Source organism: Cervus canadensis, chromosome 22, assembly GCF_019320065.1.
Source record: "Cervus canadensis isolate Bull #8, Minnesota chromosome 22, ASM1932006v1, whole genome shotgun sequence".
NCBI classification, from domain to species: Eukaryota; Metazoa; Chordata; class Mammalia; order Artiodactyla; family Cervidae; genus Cervus; species Cervus canadensis.
In genome coordinates this window covers 41908856-41927744 of record NC_057407.1, presented here as the reverse complement: position 1 = coordinate 41927744, position 18889 = coordinate 41908856, and the positions used below count along the sequence as shown (strand labels likewise).

General features: G+C 45.5%; 1 protein-coding gene and 1 long non-coding RNA gene across 9 annotated transcripts in view; one reads left to right on the top strand and one right to left on the bottom strand.

The window, feature by feature from the left end:
• The window catches only part of SRGAP3 (SLIT-ROBO Rho GTPase activating protein 3), a 245427-nt gene that overhangs the window by 104086 nt on the left and 122452 nt on the right, over window positions 1-18889 (top strand). For all 8 annotated transcript variants that reach the window (XR_006264405.1, XM_043442109.1, XM_043442108.1 and 5 more), the window contains exon 2: window positions 14812-15004. Coding sequence is in view for 7 of the 8 variants with exons in the window: in XM_043442109.1 (XP_043298044.1) it covers window positions 14812-15004 (193 nt within the window). In the remaining variant the exon portion in view is untranslated. The remainder of the gene's footprint in view (window positions 1-14811; window positions 15005-18889) is intronic.
• LOC122424361 lies at window positions 10086-16982 on the bottom strand. Its single transcript, XR_006264406.1, has 3 exons — window positions 16674-16982; window positions 16351-16404; window positions 10086-10372 (listed from the first exon to the last, which is right to left on the bottom strand). It is a non-coding gene; the product is annotated as an uncharacterized LOC122424361 (long non-coding RNA).

Here is an 18889-nt window from a genome sequence, read left to right as displayed (position 1 = left end):
CCAGGCCCCCTCTCCAACCTCCTTGAAAATTTAACCTCTGCCTCTGTTGTGGAATGGACAAAGATTCCCTTTGAAAACTTGCAGAGTTTTACACACACACACACACACACACGGACGCTGGCCCAACCCGTCTTGTTTCTCATTCTCTCCTTTCCAAAAATCAATTGGCAAGAAGTTGCAAAGTTGCCAGGATGAGGTAATGGGCAATAATTCATGCGGCTCTCAGAATCATAAATCACTCAGCCTGATGTAGTGCGTTTCCATCCCATGCAAGCCTCGGTGAGCAGTAGCTGCAATGTGCATCAAGTATTTGGGCTTCACAGAGGCCTTGGATGTTCTTCCATGTGGCATTCTCATTAGAAGGTCAAGGAAATTCATCCTGCATTCTATTACTGTCAGGTGAGTGCACACATGGCTGGAGGCACCTTTTCAATGACGATTAGCACTCTGGCCCGACTGGTCATTTCAACATGAGTTAATGGGGTCAAGGTGGGGACAACCATGACAGAGTGGGATCCGCCATGCTCTGGGTTTCAATCCATCAGGGCTGGCACTAGCTAAAGTGACATTTGCTGGGAAGGCTTTCCAGAGTCGTAAACTAGAGGTTTATAGATCCTTTTTGTTTAGCAGATACAGCATTAACATTAAAGAGTGAATGTTAATGTATTTGGTCAGATCTGTGCTCTCTGTATTGTTTATACCAGTTCTGTAATCACATTTTTGTTACCTGCCTAACCTCTGGAGATATTTGAGGTTGTCACCCTAGAGGAGAGGAGATGCTACCCTACTAGAATCAACCATGGCTTTTCCAGGGCCTATTGATAGTATTTTAAAAAATTTACTACCCTTCCATATATTAGAGGTATAAGGTCCATTATGTAGAGGATTTGAAAAATACAGAGATAGGAAAGCACAGTCATTAGTACAGGTATTGGCACTTAGGTCCAAGGGGTCAAATGTGGCCCATTGCCTGTCTTTATAAAGTTTTACTATAACACAGCCATCTGTATTCATTGCCATACTGTCTTTTCCTTCTTGTGCTACAAGGGCAGAACTATGTAGTTGCAATAGAGAATGTATGGCCTGCAAAACCTAAAATAGTTATTCTCTAGCCCCTTATGAAAAAGTTTGGAAAGTCATGGCTTAGCTCAGGAAATATTTATCAAAGAAACAAATCAATCTGTAATCCCACCATGTAGAGATAACCACAATTCACACTTTGGTGTATATTCTTTAGTTTTCCTCTGTGTAAAAATAGCTATAGTTATATTTTAGGAAGACTAAACTATACCTCCTATTTTTGTAACCCACTTTTGTTATTTATATATTATGGGCATTTTCCAATTAACTTACATGTTAACTACTATATTAACTATAATAACTATTAGATCATTATATGATTAACTATTATATAGCACAATTTATTTATTTATTTATTTATTTTTTATTTTGTATTGAGGTACAGCCGATTAACAATGTTGTGATAGTTTCAGGTGAGCAGTAAGGGGACTTGGTCATACATACACATGTATCCATTCTTTGCCAAACTCCTCTCCCATCCCGGCTGCCACAAAACATTGAGCAGAGTCCCATGTGCTACACAGTAGGTCTTTGTTGGTTATCAGTTTTAAATATTGCAGTGTGTACATGTCCATCCCAAATTCCCTATGTGTCCCTTTCTACCATCCTTCCCGCAGCAACCATAAGTTCATTCTCCAAGACCGCGTTTCTGTTTTTTAAGTTCATTTGTATCATTTCCTTTTAGATTCCACATATAAGGGACGTCATATATTTCTCCTCCTCTGTCTGACTTACTTCAGTCAGTATGACAGTGTCTAGGTACATCCATGTTGCTACAAATGGCATTATTTCATCTTTTTAATGGTTGAGTAATATTCCATTGTATTTATGTACCACATCTTCTTTATCCATTCCTCTGTCAATGGACATTTAGGTTGCCGTATCTTTTTGGCTACTGTAAACAGTAAACAACATAATTTTTTAAATTGCAGAGAAGTTTATTGCATGGATGTGTGAGGATATTTAACCAATATCCTGTTGCTGGATTATGTTATGTTGTGTACAAGTTTTTACTTTTATAAATAATGTTGTGATGTAAATTTCTGCACATACTTTTTTTTTGGTGTATGCCTCTGATCCTAGAAAGGGAATTGTTTCATCTCATGTTGCGAATTATTTTTTCACCTAGGTATGCCTTATCTTCACGTACACTGGCAGTTCCTTGAAGGCAGGGAAACTGTTGTAAACATATTTCCACCACAGCTCCTCTTGTTCTCTCACACAGTCATAGTAGGCGTCCAGTAAATGCTTGTGGGTTTGTGTAATAGATGCCCAGCTACTTCTCTCTGCTTCTCTGGATCCTACAAGTTCCACCTCGGCTCTTCTCCTTTGTGAGGTCTCAGCTGACTCTTCAGCACACCAAGGTCCCTCCCTCTTCTGGTCATCTGAATTTCTATATCACTCACTACTTAGACCATATTCTATCATTCTTTAGAGCTTTCAAAATGGTGTAATGTACACTGTATAAGTTTCCCGTGGCTGCTGTAACAAATTACTGCTAATCTGGTGACTTAAAACAACACACATTAATTCTCTCACAGTTCTAGAAGCCAGAAGTCTGAAGTCAGTTTCACCAGTCCAAAGTTAGGATGGTGTCAGAGGGCCCCACTTACGCCTTCCAGAGACGCTGGGGGAGAACCGTTCCTTGCCTCTTCCAGCTTCCAGGGCTGCAGGCGTTCCCTGGCTTGTGGCCACATCACTCCAGCCTCTGCCTCTGTAACCTCATCACCTCCTCCTCTTCTGTCTGTGCCGATCTCTTTCTTTCTCTTGCCTATAAGGTCACTCGTGATTCCATTTAGAGTCTGCTTGGATGATTCAGGATAATCTGCTTATCTCAAGATTCTTAACCTAATTGTATCTGCACAGTCCTTTTCTGCCACTTAGGGTGATAGTCACAGGTTCTAGGGATTAGGAACTGAATGTCTTTGGACGGGCTGCATTATTCAGCCTTCTATAATACATTGTTTCTTTTGACTGGCTCCTTTATTCACCTAAAATATTTGTGAGGAGCCAACTTGGTGGTTGACAGTGACCTTGCTCTTAGTGTCTGTCCTCACAGCAGAGAAGAAAGAACTTGGGTATGAAGAACTGTAATCAAAAGAGCAGTGGCCAAAAAGCTGGGAGACACAGATTTTGGTACCACATTGGGGTAAGGGTCTCCGTTCCTCAGTTTCCCTTTAGTGAATTAAGGGGCTAGACCAGTTATTGTTTCCTGAAGGGAGGGACGAACACCACTGATGCTGTGTATATACAGGATAATTTTAGGTGGTTCACAGAGACAGAATTAAATAGCATTGACTCACACAAATAGATACTTATTTTTTTTAATTCTCCTTCAACCCCTCTTAAGGAGAAAATTGCTGTTATGTGCTAGTGTGTCTTCAACACTTCCTCTAATACTTACCAAACTCTTTTTATATTAAAAAAAAAACAACAACCCCACCCCCCCAAAAAAAACTGGTCTCAGCTATAGACTCTAGGTAGAATTTAATAACATTATTTTATGATCATTGTATTTATTTTTACAGTTACCTTCCATTAATGGAGAGTGACTCAGGTTTTTCCATTTATGGCAATACTGTGTAAAAAGTGAGGTGATGTAGAGAAATATATTTTTAAAAATACAGGATAGAGGGTTTTTAGAGGAGACACCTGTGGGAATGGCTCTGAACCTTGGGAAGTACTTAGACGTTTCCAGGGGTCCCTAGTTCTCTGACTTCTGAATTCTAGGAGCAGGGTAGGATTGGAAACATAAAGGAAAATGCCCTTGGTCAGAGGATGCAGCTGGAAATTCAGGAATTAATGATTCCTGATATTTTCCCATCTAAATGCAGCTGATCTTTCAAGGACCATTGAGCAACAAAGCCGTGAATATTAACCTCATGTTGAAAATTGATCACGTCCCATTTTAACTCACAGCTTCTGGTAGGAGGAGCCATGGCCTTATTCTGACCGTTCTTTGCTTTTCACCGAACATCTGGAAGGCGGGTAGGCAACTTCTGTCTGACTTCTTCCTGAGAAGGAATGGCTGCTATTTGGACACGGCCCAGATGCTGTAGGGAAACCCCCTCTCCCACCCACTCGGCTTTGAACTCTGCTTGAGAGACGTGGTTTAACAATGGGGGTAGGGATGCTTACAATGCTACAGAGCTGGGTCTGTGCTTTGGACCTCAGTGGGAAGTGGTAGTTGCATCTCTCATCTTGGCAACCATGACTGTAATTCCTTAGTTTGTTTGGAACCGGATAATTTCCTCTTAGAGGAAGATTTTCCTGGTTGACAAATAGCGTGGTCATCACCATCATTAAATAATTCTTATTTTTTTCCAAAACATTAGCCCATGTACTGTGCTTTCTTCCTGGGGGAGGGTCTGGTGATGAGAAGCAGAGAGGGAAATGCCACAGTCACTTCTCCCAGCTCCTTTGCCGCGTATGTGTTTTCTCACCCCCCAGTAAGCTGGGAGCGGACATAATTTGTTTCAAGAAGGCCTTGAGTCAATGTGATTTGATCGTCTATTCTAAGCCTGGCCTTCACTACCCTGAATAACTGTGAGATGGATAAAGACAGAGTGTAAAAGCTTGGCTGACTTGGTATAGTACATATAGTAAGCGCCCAGGAGTCCACTGTAGCTCAGACGGTAAAGAATCTGCCTGCAGTTTGGGAGACCTGGGTTCAATCCCTGGGTCGGGAAGATCCCCTGGAGAAGGAAACGGCAGCCCACTCCAGTATTCTTGCCTGGAGAATTCCACGGACAGAGGAGCCTGGCGGGCCACAGTTCATGGAGGCGCAAATAATTGGACACAACTGAACGACTAACATAAACATACACAGGCACCCAGGAAGCATCTCTGGCAAGTGCTACATGATTCAGAGCTTAATGATTAGGTGAAATGAGGCAAATCACTTCACCTCTCTGTGCCTCAGTCTCCTTCTTTGCAAAAGGGAATAACAGTAGTAGGGACCTCTTCCTAAGGCTGTAGCATAATATTCACTGCTTTGGTTGAACAAGGAGACAATTTTGTGGGAAGCACTAAGCAGTCATTTTCTGCTGTTTTTTCCTTCCAGAATTTTGCAGATGGGAAAGTCAAGGCCCAGAGAGGCTAACTGATTTGCTGAAGTTCACACAGCTAGCAAGCTTCAAGACCAGGCTCTGAACTCAGCAAGTCTGATCCCAGACTCAGCTCTTGGCCCCGCATCACCCAGTGGCCCATTTATCAGGGCTGAGGCAGCGATAAGATTTGAGAAACAAACCCATTCTGGGTCTGATCCCTTGTGTGGGTGGGGAGCAGAGCTAGCCGCCGGCACCACCTAGCAGGGTCAGGCCAGCGGGGTTTGAATCCTGTGATTCCCACAGGTCCTTTACCTTCTCGTGGGCCTCAATTTCCTGTAGAATGGTGTGATAGCCACCCGCTCCCTGCTGCCCACTTCTGTGGTCAGAAGTGATGAAGGATGCGAAAGGGCCTGGTCAAAGTTAATCAGGGACGGACTGATGTCAGTGGTAGGGGTCCTGGGCAAAACGAGAGAGGTAATTTAATATAAGGTGCTCTGAGTCTGCTGGAGTCTGCAGACAGGAGCTTGCTTCCAGACGGGAGGCGGGCTCCGCTGGGCCGGGCGCGCGGCCGGCGGTGGTTGCCGGGGAAACGGCGCGGCGCCGCTTCTGGCCTGGCCTCGGGTGCGCTCGGCCCCTACCCGCGGAGCGCGGACCCCGGCGCCCTACGGGTTGCGGGGCCCCATGACGAGGAGCCTTTTTAGGTACACGAGGCTGGGAGACTAGGCTGGGGTGCAGGGCCCGCGCGGGGCTGTGGGGCTTTCGGTGCAGGACTCGAAGGAAAGAACCGTGGGCCCAGGCTGGCGGGGAAGGAGGGGGGGAACCCAGCGCCAAGAGGCCGAAGGATGATTCACCGGGCTGTCGCGGGGCGATCCACCGTCCTGAGGGCCTCTGGACAGAGGGCGCGGCCTGGGCCTGGTAGTCAGCCAGCTCTGCTCACTCTGCGCGGCTGCAGCGGCAGGGACGCCCCCTTCTTGCCGTTTATTGCCTACCCGCTAGATAATCAGGCACAGAGCCGGGAGCCTCATGTGCACACCACCTCTCGCTCTTTTGACAAAGGAAGGTATTGTTATTCCCAAGTTTATAGACTAGAAAAGAGACTCAGAGAGCCAAAGAGACTTATACAAAGTGGAGAAAACCAGGTTTGGAACCCAGGCTGGCTCTCCCCAAAGCCCATAGGCCGTTCCCTTCCTGCTGTGTCCTGCCGCCTCTCAGTGAGGCTGTTTGCGGAGGGTCTTCTAGGCGTCTGGCACATCCCACACGTTATTTCTAGTCTGATCTTTGCAGCAGCTCTGCAGGGTATCTGTATTTACCTGCCTTTTACAGACTGGAAAACAGCTCAGAGAAAATGACTTGTCTGCCCAAGACCTCACAGTGGCCTCTGGCAGAGACAACAGCCCACCTCGTGAGAGCGGCTGGGCTCCAGGCTCCGCTGCGCTCATCCTCTCCACCTCTCCTAAGACTGGAGGAGGAGGGCAGTGGATCCCTCAGGATGCTATGCGCTGGGCTGGCAGCGATGAGAATGAATCTCCATCTTGCTGTTCTGCGGGCCTCGCGGGCCCCATTACACTGCTGTAGTTGGAGGGGTTGAGCGTAAAATCTGAGTAATAAAACATGGATGTCACTCTTGCCTTAGGTCTTTATTCCACCTGAGAAGATGAGAAATGGCCACAGAAAGCAATAATAATAAATGAGAATCATAGCTAACCATTACTGAGCCTCTCATATGGCGCTATCCAGTTGAATTTTCTGCAGTATTGAAAATATTCTGTAGTGTCGAATACAGTAGCCATGCTTTTGAGCACTGGAAATGTGGCAAGTGCAACTGAGGAGTGAATTTTTTATTTTGATCAAATTTAAAGAGCCACGTGTGGCCAGTAGCCACTGGGTGCAGTGCTAATGTATATGAAGCACTATACGAAAAACTTTCTTCATGGTCACTTATCAACCCTTAAGACCACAATATGAGACAGATTATTATCATCCCCATTTTACAGGGGGAAATGAGACTCTGAGAAACGAGGAAATGTTCTCAAGTCCACCAGCTAAGTATGTCGCAGGGCCAGGATTTGAACTGATGTTTCCCTGCACCATAGGAGGGCCTGAGGTCAAGGTCAGGTTGCAGTGGGGGACATGGTGACAGCCAGAACCAATGAGAATGGCACTGAGATGACGGATGGAGTGTGGGAGTGGAGACTGGAGGTGGAGTGGTACTCGGTCCTTGAAAGAGAAGGCCTGGAGAACCCCAGGAAAAGCACCCTAAACTGGAGACTGGGTCATCTTGGTTCCTGTCTACCCCTTTCTCTGGATTTGAGCCCTGGCTCTGCCGCTTTCTGGGTGACTCTAGGTACTCCCACCCCCTCCTTGAGTCTCAACTGCTTCATCCATAAAGTAGGAATGAGAACAGTGCCAGATTCAGGCAGGATCGTGCCGTTGTGAAACATACCATTCTCCTTGTTCGCTCCTGAAATTTCATCCTGAGGAAGGTACACCAGCTGCCTCTGTGGAGCAGAGGGACACACACTCACTGGATCTTGATTTTTAGGATGGATACAGACTGTGAAAGTGGGGCTTGCTGTCCCAGGGAGTGTCAGAAAACTTACCACATTCTCAGGACAGGGTGCAAGGATGAGAATTGAGTGGGGCCTGCTCTTACGGTCATTCTCTGGCCCCTCCCTCTAGCCCAGGAGAGCTCTCTGCAGGCTAGGGGCAGAGGCCTCTGGAGACAAGTTATTGGCATTCTTAATTTCTAACTGGTCAGACCTGTTAACCAGAGCTGCAGGATCTGTATCACATTTCTGGCTTTGTCTGACTTTCTTTGCTCTCCTTTTTATTGTGGAAAGTTTCAAACATTACAAAAAGTAGAGAGAATAGTATAAGAAGCCTCTTCCCCATGTTCTTCACCACAACTAAACTTCTCCAGTCAACTCAAAGCCAATCATGTTTTTTTGTTTGTTTGTTTTTACCTATAGTATGACCACTCCCTGGTCCCCCATCAAGGTTATTTTAAAGTAAATCCCAGCATGTCAGCTTTCTAATTGTGCCGGAGACCCTCTCATAAATTTCTGGTGGGAAATTTTTGATCTAATACTGCTAGGTAGAGAATTCATCACACAGATCATATCCCTGCATGTGTGCAAAATGAGGCTTGTATATGGTTGTTTATTCCAGCACTTTTTATGGTGGTAAATGATTGCAAACAACCTGAAGGTCCAGGAAAGGGGACTGGCTAAGAAAATTAACATTTGGAATATAGAATATAGAATTCTATAGTGCTTTAAAAAGAAATGTGAAAATTCTTTATAAAATTACATGGGTTGATTTCCCCAATGTATCGTGTGTGTGCATGCGTGTTTTGTTTTCGGTTTTTTTGACTGCTTCATGCAGCATGCAGACTCTTAGTTCCCCAATCAGAGACTGAACCTGTGCTGCCTGCATTGGGAGCACAGTCTTAGCCACTGGATCACCTGGGAAGTCTTCAACCCCCACTGCCCTGAAGTATTCTTTAAAAGAAAAAAGTACAGGACACTGTGAATGTCATGCTATAATATGCATAAAAACAGGGGAGATAATATTTTTCAAATATGCCATTATTTATAGAAATATGAACTTGGAAACTTGGTTACCTTGCTAGAGAGGGACTAGGTAGCTGGTGAACAAGGGTGGAAGAGAGAATTTTCTCTTTATACCCTTTCTAATTTTTGAATTTTGTACTAATTTTAAAAACTAGAATTCCCCATTTTTTCTTTAAACCTAAAACTGCTGTTAAATTTAGTTTTGTTGTTGTTGTTTAGTCATTAAGCCATGTCCGACTCTGTAACTCCATGGATGGCAGCATGCTGGGCTTCCCTGTCCTTCACTGTCTCCTGGAGTTTGCTCAGATTTATGTCCATTGAGTCAGTGATGCTGTCTCGCCATCACATTCTCTGCTGCCCCTTTCTCCTTTTGCCTTCAACCTTTCCCAGTATCAGTCTTTTCCTGTGAGTTGGCTCTTCACACCAAAGTATTGGAGCATCTGCTTATTAGTTAACAAAAAGGTATTTATCCAGATGGAGTGAGGATGACTTGTGAAAGTCACTCAGTTGTGTCCAACTCTTTGAGACCCCATGTACTATACAGTCTGTGGAATTCTCCAGGCCAGAATACTGGAGTCAGTAGCCTTTCCCTTCTCCAGGGGATCGTCCCAACCCAGGGATCAAACCCAGGTCACCTGCACTGCAGGCTGATTCTTTACCAGCTGAGCCACACGGGAAGTCTTATGACTTATGTTCACATGAAAACTTGCCGAAAATATTCATAATTGCCAAAAGGTGAATGGATAAAGAAACCGTGAATATTGTTACAGAAAATGGAATATTATTCAGCAATAAAAAGAAATGAGCTATCAAGCCATGAAAAAAAGCCATGAAAAGACATGAAAGAACTATAAGTTCATATTACTAAGTAAAAGAAGCCAGTTTTAAAATGATTCCAACTATATGACATTGGAGGAGCAAGGCGGGAGGAAAGGGTAAGTAGGTGGAGCACGGGGGATTTTTAGGGCAGAACCTTGAGAATGGGCTATCCTGTATATTTCAGGTTCTAGGCATTATTAAATTAATAAACTTGTGGTGAACTTGTAGCAAAAGCAATAGAAGACCAAGGTTAAAGTAAAAGAGACAGATGTGGTATGGAGTCAGATTTGTTCTCTCCTGTTGCTCCATGGAGAGTGACACAGGGAGAGCTGTGCTTCAGGAGACTTCTCTGGGCCTCACGCCTCCGTAAAACCAGGAGGCTGTGCCAGGAGTCAGGGCGGTCACCTGCAGCTCTAAATGTTCTGACAGCAAAGCCTTTCCCAGCTCTCTAAGCCCCTTCTCCTCCCTGCCCAACCCCCGCTCATTTTTCCGCTCCTCAGTGCTGTGCCGAGATTGGAACCATTCCCAGGGGGACCGTCTTCTGAATGAAGTCTGTGCCTTGCAAGCAGTTGTTTTATTTATTTATTTTTCTCTCTCTTTGAAATCTCCGACCCCGAGAAAAGCCAAATCTGTGCTGGCTCTAAGGAGGAGAAACTTGGAAGGGAGTTAGAGATAAGGAGATGGGTAATCAGATCCCAGCAGGTTCCACAGCACGGGCAGGCAGGCAGCAGTCTGGCTCCTGCCAGGGCGTCTCCTGTGAGAGAGGCTTGACTCTGGGCTGTCCAAGCTGCTCCAGGCTCCAGCTGGTTGTGTGAACTGAGGGAGGTTTCTCTGCTGCTTCCAAATCGTCTCCTGTCAGAGAAGTGTGATTTATGAGATTTCCCTCTAAAATAGGAGAACATTGGCTCCTGATAATGCCCTGTAATGGAGGAAGGGAGCGGCTGCAGCATTCTTGATAAATACTATCTCTTTAGCCCACCATCTTGTTACAAAAAGGATAAAAGAAATTGAATACACATGGATTAAAGTCTTGAAAGAAAATAATATGGCCTCATTTTAGTGAGGTGTCTGGAGGGTCATTGCTCTCAACTGAGGACCTAGGCTTGATTCCTAGGTTAATTGCCACACACCAGCTGTTATGACCAGAGGCTACTTATTTCTGCGCCTCCACTTCCTCATCTGTGGAGAAAAGGTGGGGGAATACTAGTAGCACCCACTTTAGAGGGGATATTATACAGATTATGTGAGATAAATATCCAGAGAACTCAACATCAGGCATGGAACACATGGTGTGCTCTGTAAGTACTCATGATTATTATTAAGGTTATTTTGAGTCTCAAATAGTAGATGGTCTAAAAGTAATTTTTAAAATATTTAGAAAACATTTTTATAACTATGTATTAATATGGCAGGGCTTGCACTTGTGGGAGTGACGGCATCTCAGTCCAGTTTAACAAGTGAGCCATATCAAGGAGGGCCTGTGTAGACTGTTACAGTCAATAGAGCAAAATGTGACCTTGGACAAGTTCCTGATTAGTTTACACAGAGTCCTGGTTTCTTCAACTGTAAAAATGGATAATAATAATAACATCCATGTCTGGTATGGGTATAGTATACGCATAGCATGTGTGAATGTGTATGGGGTGTGTTTGGGATGTGGTGTGTTAGTGGTGTGGGTATGTGGTACATATGTATGAATGTGTGTGGTGGTTGTGGTGATTGTGTGGTATGTGTGGTATTTGTGCAGTATGTGAGTCTCTGTGGTGTATGGATGTGATGTGTGTCTGGTATGTGTATGTGTGCTAGGTGTGTGTGATGTGTGTAAATGTGAAGCCATGTGGCATGTGAATGTGATGTGTGCGTTGTGTGTGGGTGTGTGTGGTGTGTATGTTTGTGTGTATGCATATGTGTATGTGTGTTGGGTGAGATTCCCATAATCACAACATTTGATGTCCTTGGGTAAAAGCACTTTGGTAAAGGTAAATAGGGATTTGCTATACAGATATTGATATTTGTGCTGGGAGAATCCACTGTCAGATCTTAAAATTTCTTTTGAGGAGCTAATATGACATGCGTCCATGAAAGAATTTAAAGAAAAGAGCACAAGTCTCTCTGAGACTAATTGCATGGACCATGGGAGTTCAGAGTGGGGTCATGAGGGCTGAGCCAACCGGGACTTCCTGGGAGGGGCAGTGCTTGGCCTCTTAAACACTGGTTTTAAAACTTTTTTGCTTGCCTACCCTCTACATGAACTTTGGGGAAAAAAAAAATCTCTTTTGCCTCACACATTTTAACTTGACATCTGAAATGTTCACCAGAAATTTAAACAGTTACAAAGGATATCATTTCTGCCATATTGTAAATATTGACCTTGTAGAATAAAATTACTCTACCCTCTTAACTGTATCAAATGCAAACTAAATAACAGCAATTTTTAGTTTGCCTTTTTATTGATGTATCACTTATGTACAGTAGAATGCTCAGATCTTAGTGTGCAGCTCAGTTAATTTTTACCAGATCAAGGTGTAATGGTCTATCTCCAGTATTCCAGAATGCAACCTTGAACCCTCTCTCAGTCATTACCCCCAAAGGTGATCATTTCTCTGAACTCAGTCACCATAAGTTGTTTTTTTGCATGATCTTATTTTTTTCCTTGCTACTTTCCATCAACATGGTAGCAGTAGATCATTTTTTCCCTTATCATATGGCATTCCGTTGAATGAACATCTCACATTTAAAAAATCTTATCTACTCCTTGCATAAATTCACTTTACCATTAATATTTTAAGACTGACAAGCATTTTGAAATAAATTGTCCCTTTGAAAAAAAATCTTATGTACTCTTAATGGACATTTTGGGTTGTTTCTAATATTTAGCTATAAGCTTCTGTGAATATTTTCCATATTTTGAGTGTAGACATGAACACTGATTTCTTCTGGATATGATCTATGGGTGGAATTGCATGGTGGTAATTGGCCACCTCATGCGAAGAGTTGACTCATTGGAAAAGACACTGATGCTGGGACGGATTGGGGGCAGGAGGAGAAGGGGAAGACAGAGGATGAGATGGCTGGACGGCATCACCAACTCGATGGACATGGGTTTGAGTAAACTCCGGGAGTTGGTGATGGACAGGGAGGCCTGGCGTGCTGTGATTCATGGGGTCGCAAAGAGTCCGACACGACTGAGCAGCTGAACTGAACTGAGCTGAACTGAAGATAAATACCACAAAACATTTGTATCCACCACCACTCATCAAAAATTACCTGTACAAGTCAGAAAATTTATAGTTATATTGTTCTTATCTTTACCTTCTTGAAGTCATAATTCCCTTCTACTTCCTTCACAGAATTTTACATAATATGTTTTCATGCTTGAACTTTTTTATTGATTTCTCTTTTCTTTTTGTCCAAAATATGTATGTAAATTGAAACGGACATTAAAAAATTTGCTTTGACCATAAAACCCTAAGTATCTTTATTTCATATTGATTTATCATGCAGTTCATCAAAATAATATCAGTGTTTTATAATTTGATAAATAATTACTAAAAATAAAAAGTAAGACAGAATGGGTGCTTCTCAGAATGAGATGGATAGGATGGCTTTAAGGTTCACAAGGACCATCCAGGGATCTCGTTAAAATGCAGATTGTGATTCAGAAGGTCTGGGTTGGGACCTAAGGTTTCTAATAAGTCTATGGGTGTTGTTTCTAAGACTAAGACTTCTGTCTGTATCAACAAGAGGAAAACGGGAGTGGGAGGGCAGTTAAAGACAGACTTTCTCCAGGTATAGTCAGGACTGACCAAGGGCTGTGTTTCTAATAAACCTATGGAAGATGCTGATGCTGCTGGTCTATGGACCACACTTTGTGTAGCAGGGGTTTATGGTCCCTAGATTAAAGAAGTTTTGCTAGCACCAACATTTTTAACTGTTCTCTACCTTGACTCTTTGAGAAATTGCACCATAATCAGATTCTGAATAAGGGAGAAGATGGCCTTCTGCAAATAGAGAGGATGGTTGTGAAGAGGCAGATGGGAAAGGAGAGATGCCGAGGCACATTCTCAGGCAAAGGAAGAAAGAGTGGGAATGGAAGTAGGATCTCAAACCCATGCCTTTGTAACAGTTCCTGCCGTGCACCCCCTGGCAAGTCTTCCAGTGCCCCAGAGTAGCGCTGCATGCTTTGAAGACCACTTTTCCAAAGGATGCTAAGATGTACTGGCCACCTTTTCAGACAGGAGGCCTGTTTCTACAATAGGATTGGACATCTCAGGGACTAGTTTGAAGGAATAGTGAGTTCACTGGGGGGAGATACAGAGAAGTTTGGGGTCAGATAGTGGGTGGCCTTGAATTCCGTGCTAAGGAGTTGGACTTAATACTCAGTCAGAGGAGGGCCCTGGAGAGTTTTGAGCAGGGAGCTGGTGTGAGCACAGTGTGGAGAGACTAATCTGCGGGCAGCCTGTGGGATGGTGGGGAAGAGGTTACTGTGTGGTGACGGCAGCAGTGACAAAACCACTGGGATCCGGCTGTGATTTTTATCTCTAGCCCCTGCTTGTGAACTTTTGCCCTGGGTGCACAGACCTGGTTTGCTCTGTCAGGATTTCCTGAAGCCTGGACTACATTCTCTGGTGGTACCTGAGATGGTGATGCATGGAATCTCAAGGTGATTGAGAGATAAATAACCTAAATAACCTTAAATAACCCTGAAACCTGAGAGTGAATGGCATCCCTTCTGCCCTCGCTCAGTCCTGACTACACCTGGAGGAAGTCTGTCTTTAACTCCTCTCATGCTCCCATTTTCCTCTTGTTGATGGAGACTCAGAAGCTTAGGCTTCGGGCCTTTGGTAAGCAATAGTCTCTGGAGAGAATTTTAACAAAATTTTTGTTTTTGTTGAATCAAGTTTCTGTGTACCAAGACGGCAAGTGGTTCTAGTTTTACCCTTGCCATAATGACATTAAACTGTATGTTTTAAGTAAGTTGTTTTCAGTAAGAAAAGTGAGTGAATTTACTAGATCATGTGGAAAAAATAATAATGCAGGTGATGTGTGGGTATGGCAGAAATCATGGTGGTGACATGCGGTGATTCAACTTTGGGAAACATTGCGTTACACTGTGGCAAAACCTGGCATTTGCTCAATCGTCCTGCCAGTGCCTGGAGAGGCTCTGGGTGGCGGGTGGTGGGGAGGGGGCGGCTGGCATCACAGTGCCTGGGCCACTGGCGGTGGGTAGGCTGGGCGGATCGCCGTGCTGTCCCCTCCACCTCACAGCCTGCTCCTGCCTCTGCCTACAGAGATCCGCACGCAGCTGGTGGAGCAGTTCAAGTGCTTGGAGCAGCAGTCGGAGTCGAGGCTGCAGCTGCTCCAGGACCTCCAGGAGTTTTTCCGCCGGAAAGCCGAGATTGAGCTCGAGTATTCCCGCAGCCTGGAGAAGCTGGCCGAGCGCTTCTCCTCCAAGATCCGCAGCTCCCGGGAGCACCAGTTCAAGTGAGTAGGGGCTCAGGGTCTGGCGTGGTGGGAGGCAATGCTGGGAGGTGAAGCAGCAAGGAAACCAGGATTCCCTGGGGGCAGATGGTGGGCTTTTAAGGCCCAGTGTCTGCAGGTGACTTTCATCTCCAGCCCTCAGGCTTCCTTGGTGTAAAGTGAGGGTAGAAATAGTTGCTACCCATAAAGATGCTGAAAGGAATACACGATGGACCAAGAGAAGCACTTGTCAGAGACAGGAAGTGCTCAATAAATGGTTCTGTTGTTATTATGCCACCAAGCACCAGGCTCTGCCTCCATCCGGGTCCAGGTGCCAGCCCATCGCCTTTCAGGACATCCTGACTATACCCAGTTCTCTTTTATCTGGGGGTCAGCTAGCCCATGTCTGCATTCCTTCAGCACAGTGGCCTTGGAATTGCTTCTCCTTGAAATAGATGCTCAAAGTATTCCTCTTCCTTCCTCCCCTGGAGGATGGTGCCAGGCTTAGTTGCTTATTTATATACACACACCCTCCAGGTCCTAATTTCTCACACCCCAAGCTCGGATTTTGAGGAGAGAAGGAGGCTTGATCCTCTTGGGCACATCCCTGGCTGAGTCCTCAAGCTGTAAATGCCCCCTAGCTCAGGACCCTAAGGGGCCAGTGGCCAAGTGCAGATAGAAGCCATGACCTTACCAGGTTGGGCCCCCCTCCATCTGTTTCCCCCTCGGCCATGCTCCCTGGAGGTCCCCCTCCTCTGTGAGTCATCTCTCCAGTGAATGGCCCTCAACCCCGGGAGACCAGCGACTTGCTCCATCCTGTCTGTTCTGTTCCTCTTTCCTCTGGGTTCAGTCTCTTTTTTTCTCTCTACATAGGTTTAAATTGTGGTCAACTACACATAACATAAAGTTTACCACCTTAAATATTTTAAAATGTACAAGTGTGTGGCGTTAAGTCCATCCACACTGTCGTGTAATCATCACCCGCACCCTTCCCCAGCACTCATCTTAGTAATGTGAAACTCTGCACGTCGTGAACAGCGCCCCATTTCCCTTCCCCACCCCCATCCTGGAACTCACCCTTCTACTCTCCATCTCTATGAACCTGACTGCTCTAGGGACCTCAGATATGTGAAGCATACAGTATTTGTCCTTCTGTGACTGTGGCTTATTCCACTTTGCATAATGTCCTCAAGGCTCACCCATGTTGTCACATGTGTCAGAGTGTCCTTCCTTTTTAAGAGTGAATGATATGCTGTTGTGTGTATAGACTACACTTTGTTTAGTTGCGTCCACCTTTCTCTCCCTGTGTTTTGCATTCTACTCTGGCCAGGGAGCGCTCTTCCTTCAAACTCCCCTCAATGTCTCCTTACCTGGGTGCCTCAGCATTTTGAGCTCTCAACTTCTGTACCTTCTTCCCTTGACATCTGGGGAAAAGAAATTGCCTTATTAAAGGGCAGAAATTTATTACACGTTTGCAAATACCAGGCATGTTTTCCCACCCAATCACATCTATTCAAACTTTCACTGCAGGAGGATACTTCTGTTGATAACTTACTCCCAGGCACTGTCTGGGCCCTTTCATACATAATCTCATTTTTCTGATATTTTGGAGAAAGCATGTACTTTTTTAAAAGATAAAAGTAAAACATTTTTTGTTACAAATGCAGAGAAGTAGAAGAAAAAAATCACTCACCTGCCATTCAGAAGCTCAGGTTTTGGTTCCTTTTCGTGACTGTCTTTTAGTAACAACAAGAACAGTAATGATGTATCGAGCACATTAACTGAGCACTTGCTTTGAGTCAGATCAGTATCCCTTCTTAAAGATGACAGAAAGGCTTGTACAAACATGTCTGTGGGCCAGTTATTGGGAAGTGGCAAATTTGAACCTTCACTCTCATTCTTCCTCCTTGTACTGAGATGAGAAAGGCCTGGGTGTGGTCTGAGAGCAGCCATGGACTCTGAACACTCTGCTAAAACCACAGACTCAGACTCATGTACAGAAACCCACATCTCTGGCTGGGCTGTCACGGGAGCCGTTCAGGCTGCGTGGTTGGGCTGGAGCTCAGCTTCCGCCCCTCTCCTTCCTCTTGATTTGGATTCAGCTCCCTCTTCCTGTTCTCAGTGTGGACACGGGGGTGGGAGGCCCTGGGGGAGCATGTGCAGGGGCACCCTGTTCCTTCACATGGCCTGTAATGAGCTCAGTCAGCCCCTCATGGCTTCATTAACTGAGGCCACCAGACAGAAGGGGAGCCCCAGCTGGCAGTCGGGCCCAGCAGGCCGCTGGACACACCATGAAAGTCTAATTAGGGTGTGGCCAGGCCAGTGCAGCTGCTGTGGGCCCTCGGCACCAGGCCGATGTGTCACCACAGCCCACCCCCCCACCCCCCACAGCTTTTGGAAGCAAGAGTCTCCAGGGGATGCCTGGATTTGCCCTCTGACCCCAGGGCCAACCAGCCTGACCTCTGGCTGCCTCTTCTTTGGAGCTCAGTGCACAAGATCTGGGCTGTGCTCTGGGTCCCTCATTCTGGCTGTCCAGAGAAGCCTTGTCCTGCCATCTGGTTCAGTTCAGTTCAGTTCAGTCGCTCAGTCGTGTCCGACTCTGCGACCCCATGAACCGCAGCACGCCACGCCTCCCTGTCCATCACCAGCTCCTGGAGTTTACTCAAACTCATGTCCATCGAGTCAGTGATGCCATCCAGCCATCTCATCCTCTGTCGTCCCCTTCTCCTCCTGCCCCCAATCCCTCCCAGCATCAGGGTCTTTTCCAGTGAGTCAACTCTTCGCATGAGGTGGCCAAATAATTGGGTTTTCAGCTTCAGCATCAGTCCTTCCAATGAACACCCAGGACTGATCTCCTTTAGGATGGACTGGCTGGATCTCCTTGCAGTCCAAGGGACTCTCAAGAGTCTTCTCCAGCACCACAGTTCAAAAGCATCAATTCTTCGGTGCTCAGCTTTCTTCACAGTCCAACTCTCACATCCATACATGACTGCTGGAAAAACCATAGCCTTGACTAGACGGACCTTTGTTGGCAAAGTACTGTCTCTGCTTTTTAATATGCTATCTAGGTTGGTCAGAACTTTCCTTCCAAGGAGTAAGCATCTTTTAATTTCATGGCTACAGTCACCATCTGCAGTGATTTTGGAGCCCCCCAAAATAAAGTCAGCCACTGTTTCCACTGTCTCGCCATCTATTTCCCATGAGGTGATGGGACCAGATGTCATGATCTTAATTTTCTGAATGTTGAGCTTTAAGCCAACGTTTTCACTCTCCTCCTTCACTTTCATCAAGAGGCTTTTTAGTTCCTCTTCACTTTTTGCCATAGGGTGGTGTCATCTGCATATCTGAGGTTATTGATATTTCTCCCGGCAATCTTGATTCCAGCTTGTGCTTCTTCCAGCCCAGCGTTTCTCATGATGTACTCTGCATCTGGTAGGTCCTTTATTAAAAAAGGTCCACCTATCTGCCAGGTAACCTCTCAGGGTGAGGGGGTTGGTGCCCAGGCCCAGGTCTGGTCATGTTATTCCCACTGCACAGTCCATTTGGGCTCCTATAACAAAGTACTCTGGACTGGGTGGCTTGTAAACAGCAATGGATTTCTCCCAGTTTTGGAGGCCGGAAGCTGGAGATCAGGGCACCAGTGGTGGTTTTGTGAGGTTCTGGTGAGCTCCCTCCTGTGGCTTGTGGGCGCTGATCCTTCTTGTGTCCTCATGGAGTGGAGGACAGAGAGAGGAAGCAAGCGCTAGAGAGTCTTTCGAGGGCACTGATCCCATCATGAGGACTCTCCTCATCCCCCAAGACCTAATCTAATCCTTACTATCTGCTAAAGGCCCTACCTCCTAACACCATCACATTGACAGTAGAGTTCAACATATGACTTCTGGGGGAATACAGACACTCAGTCCATAA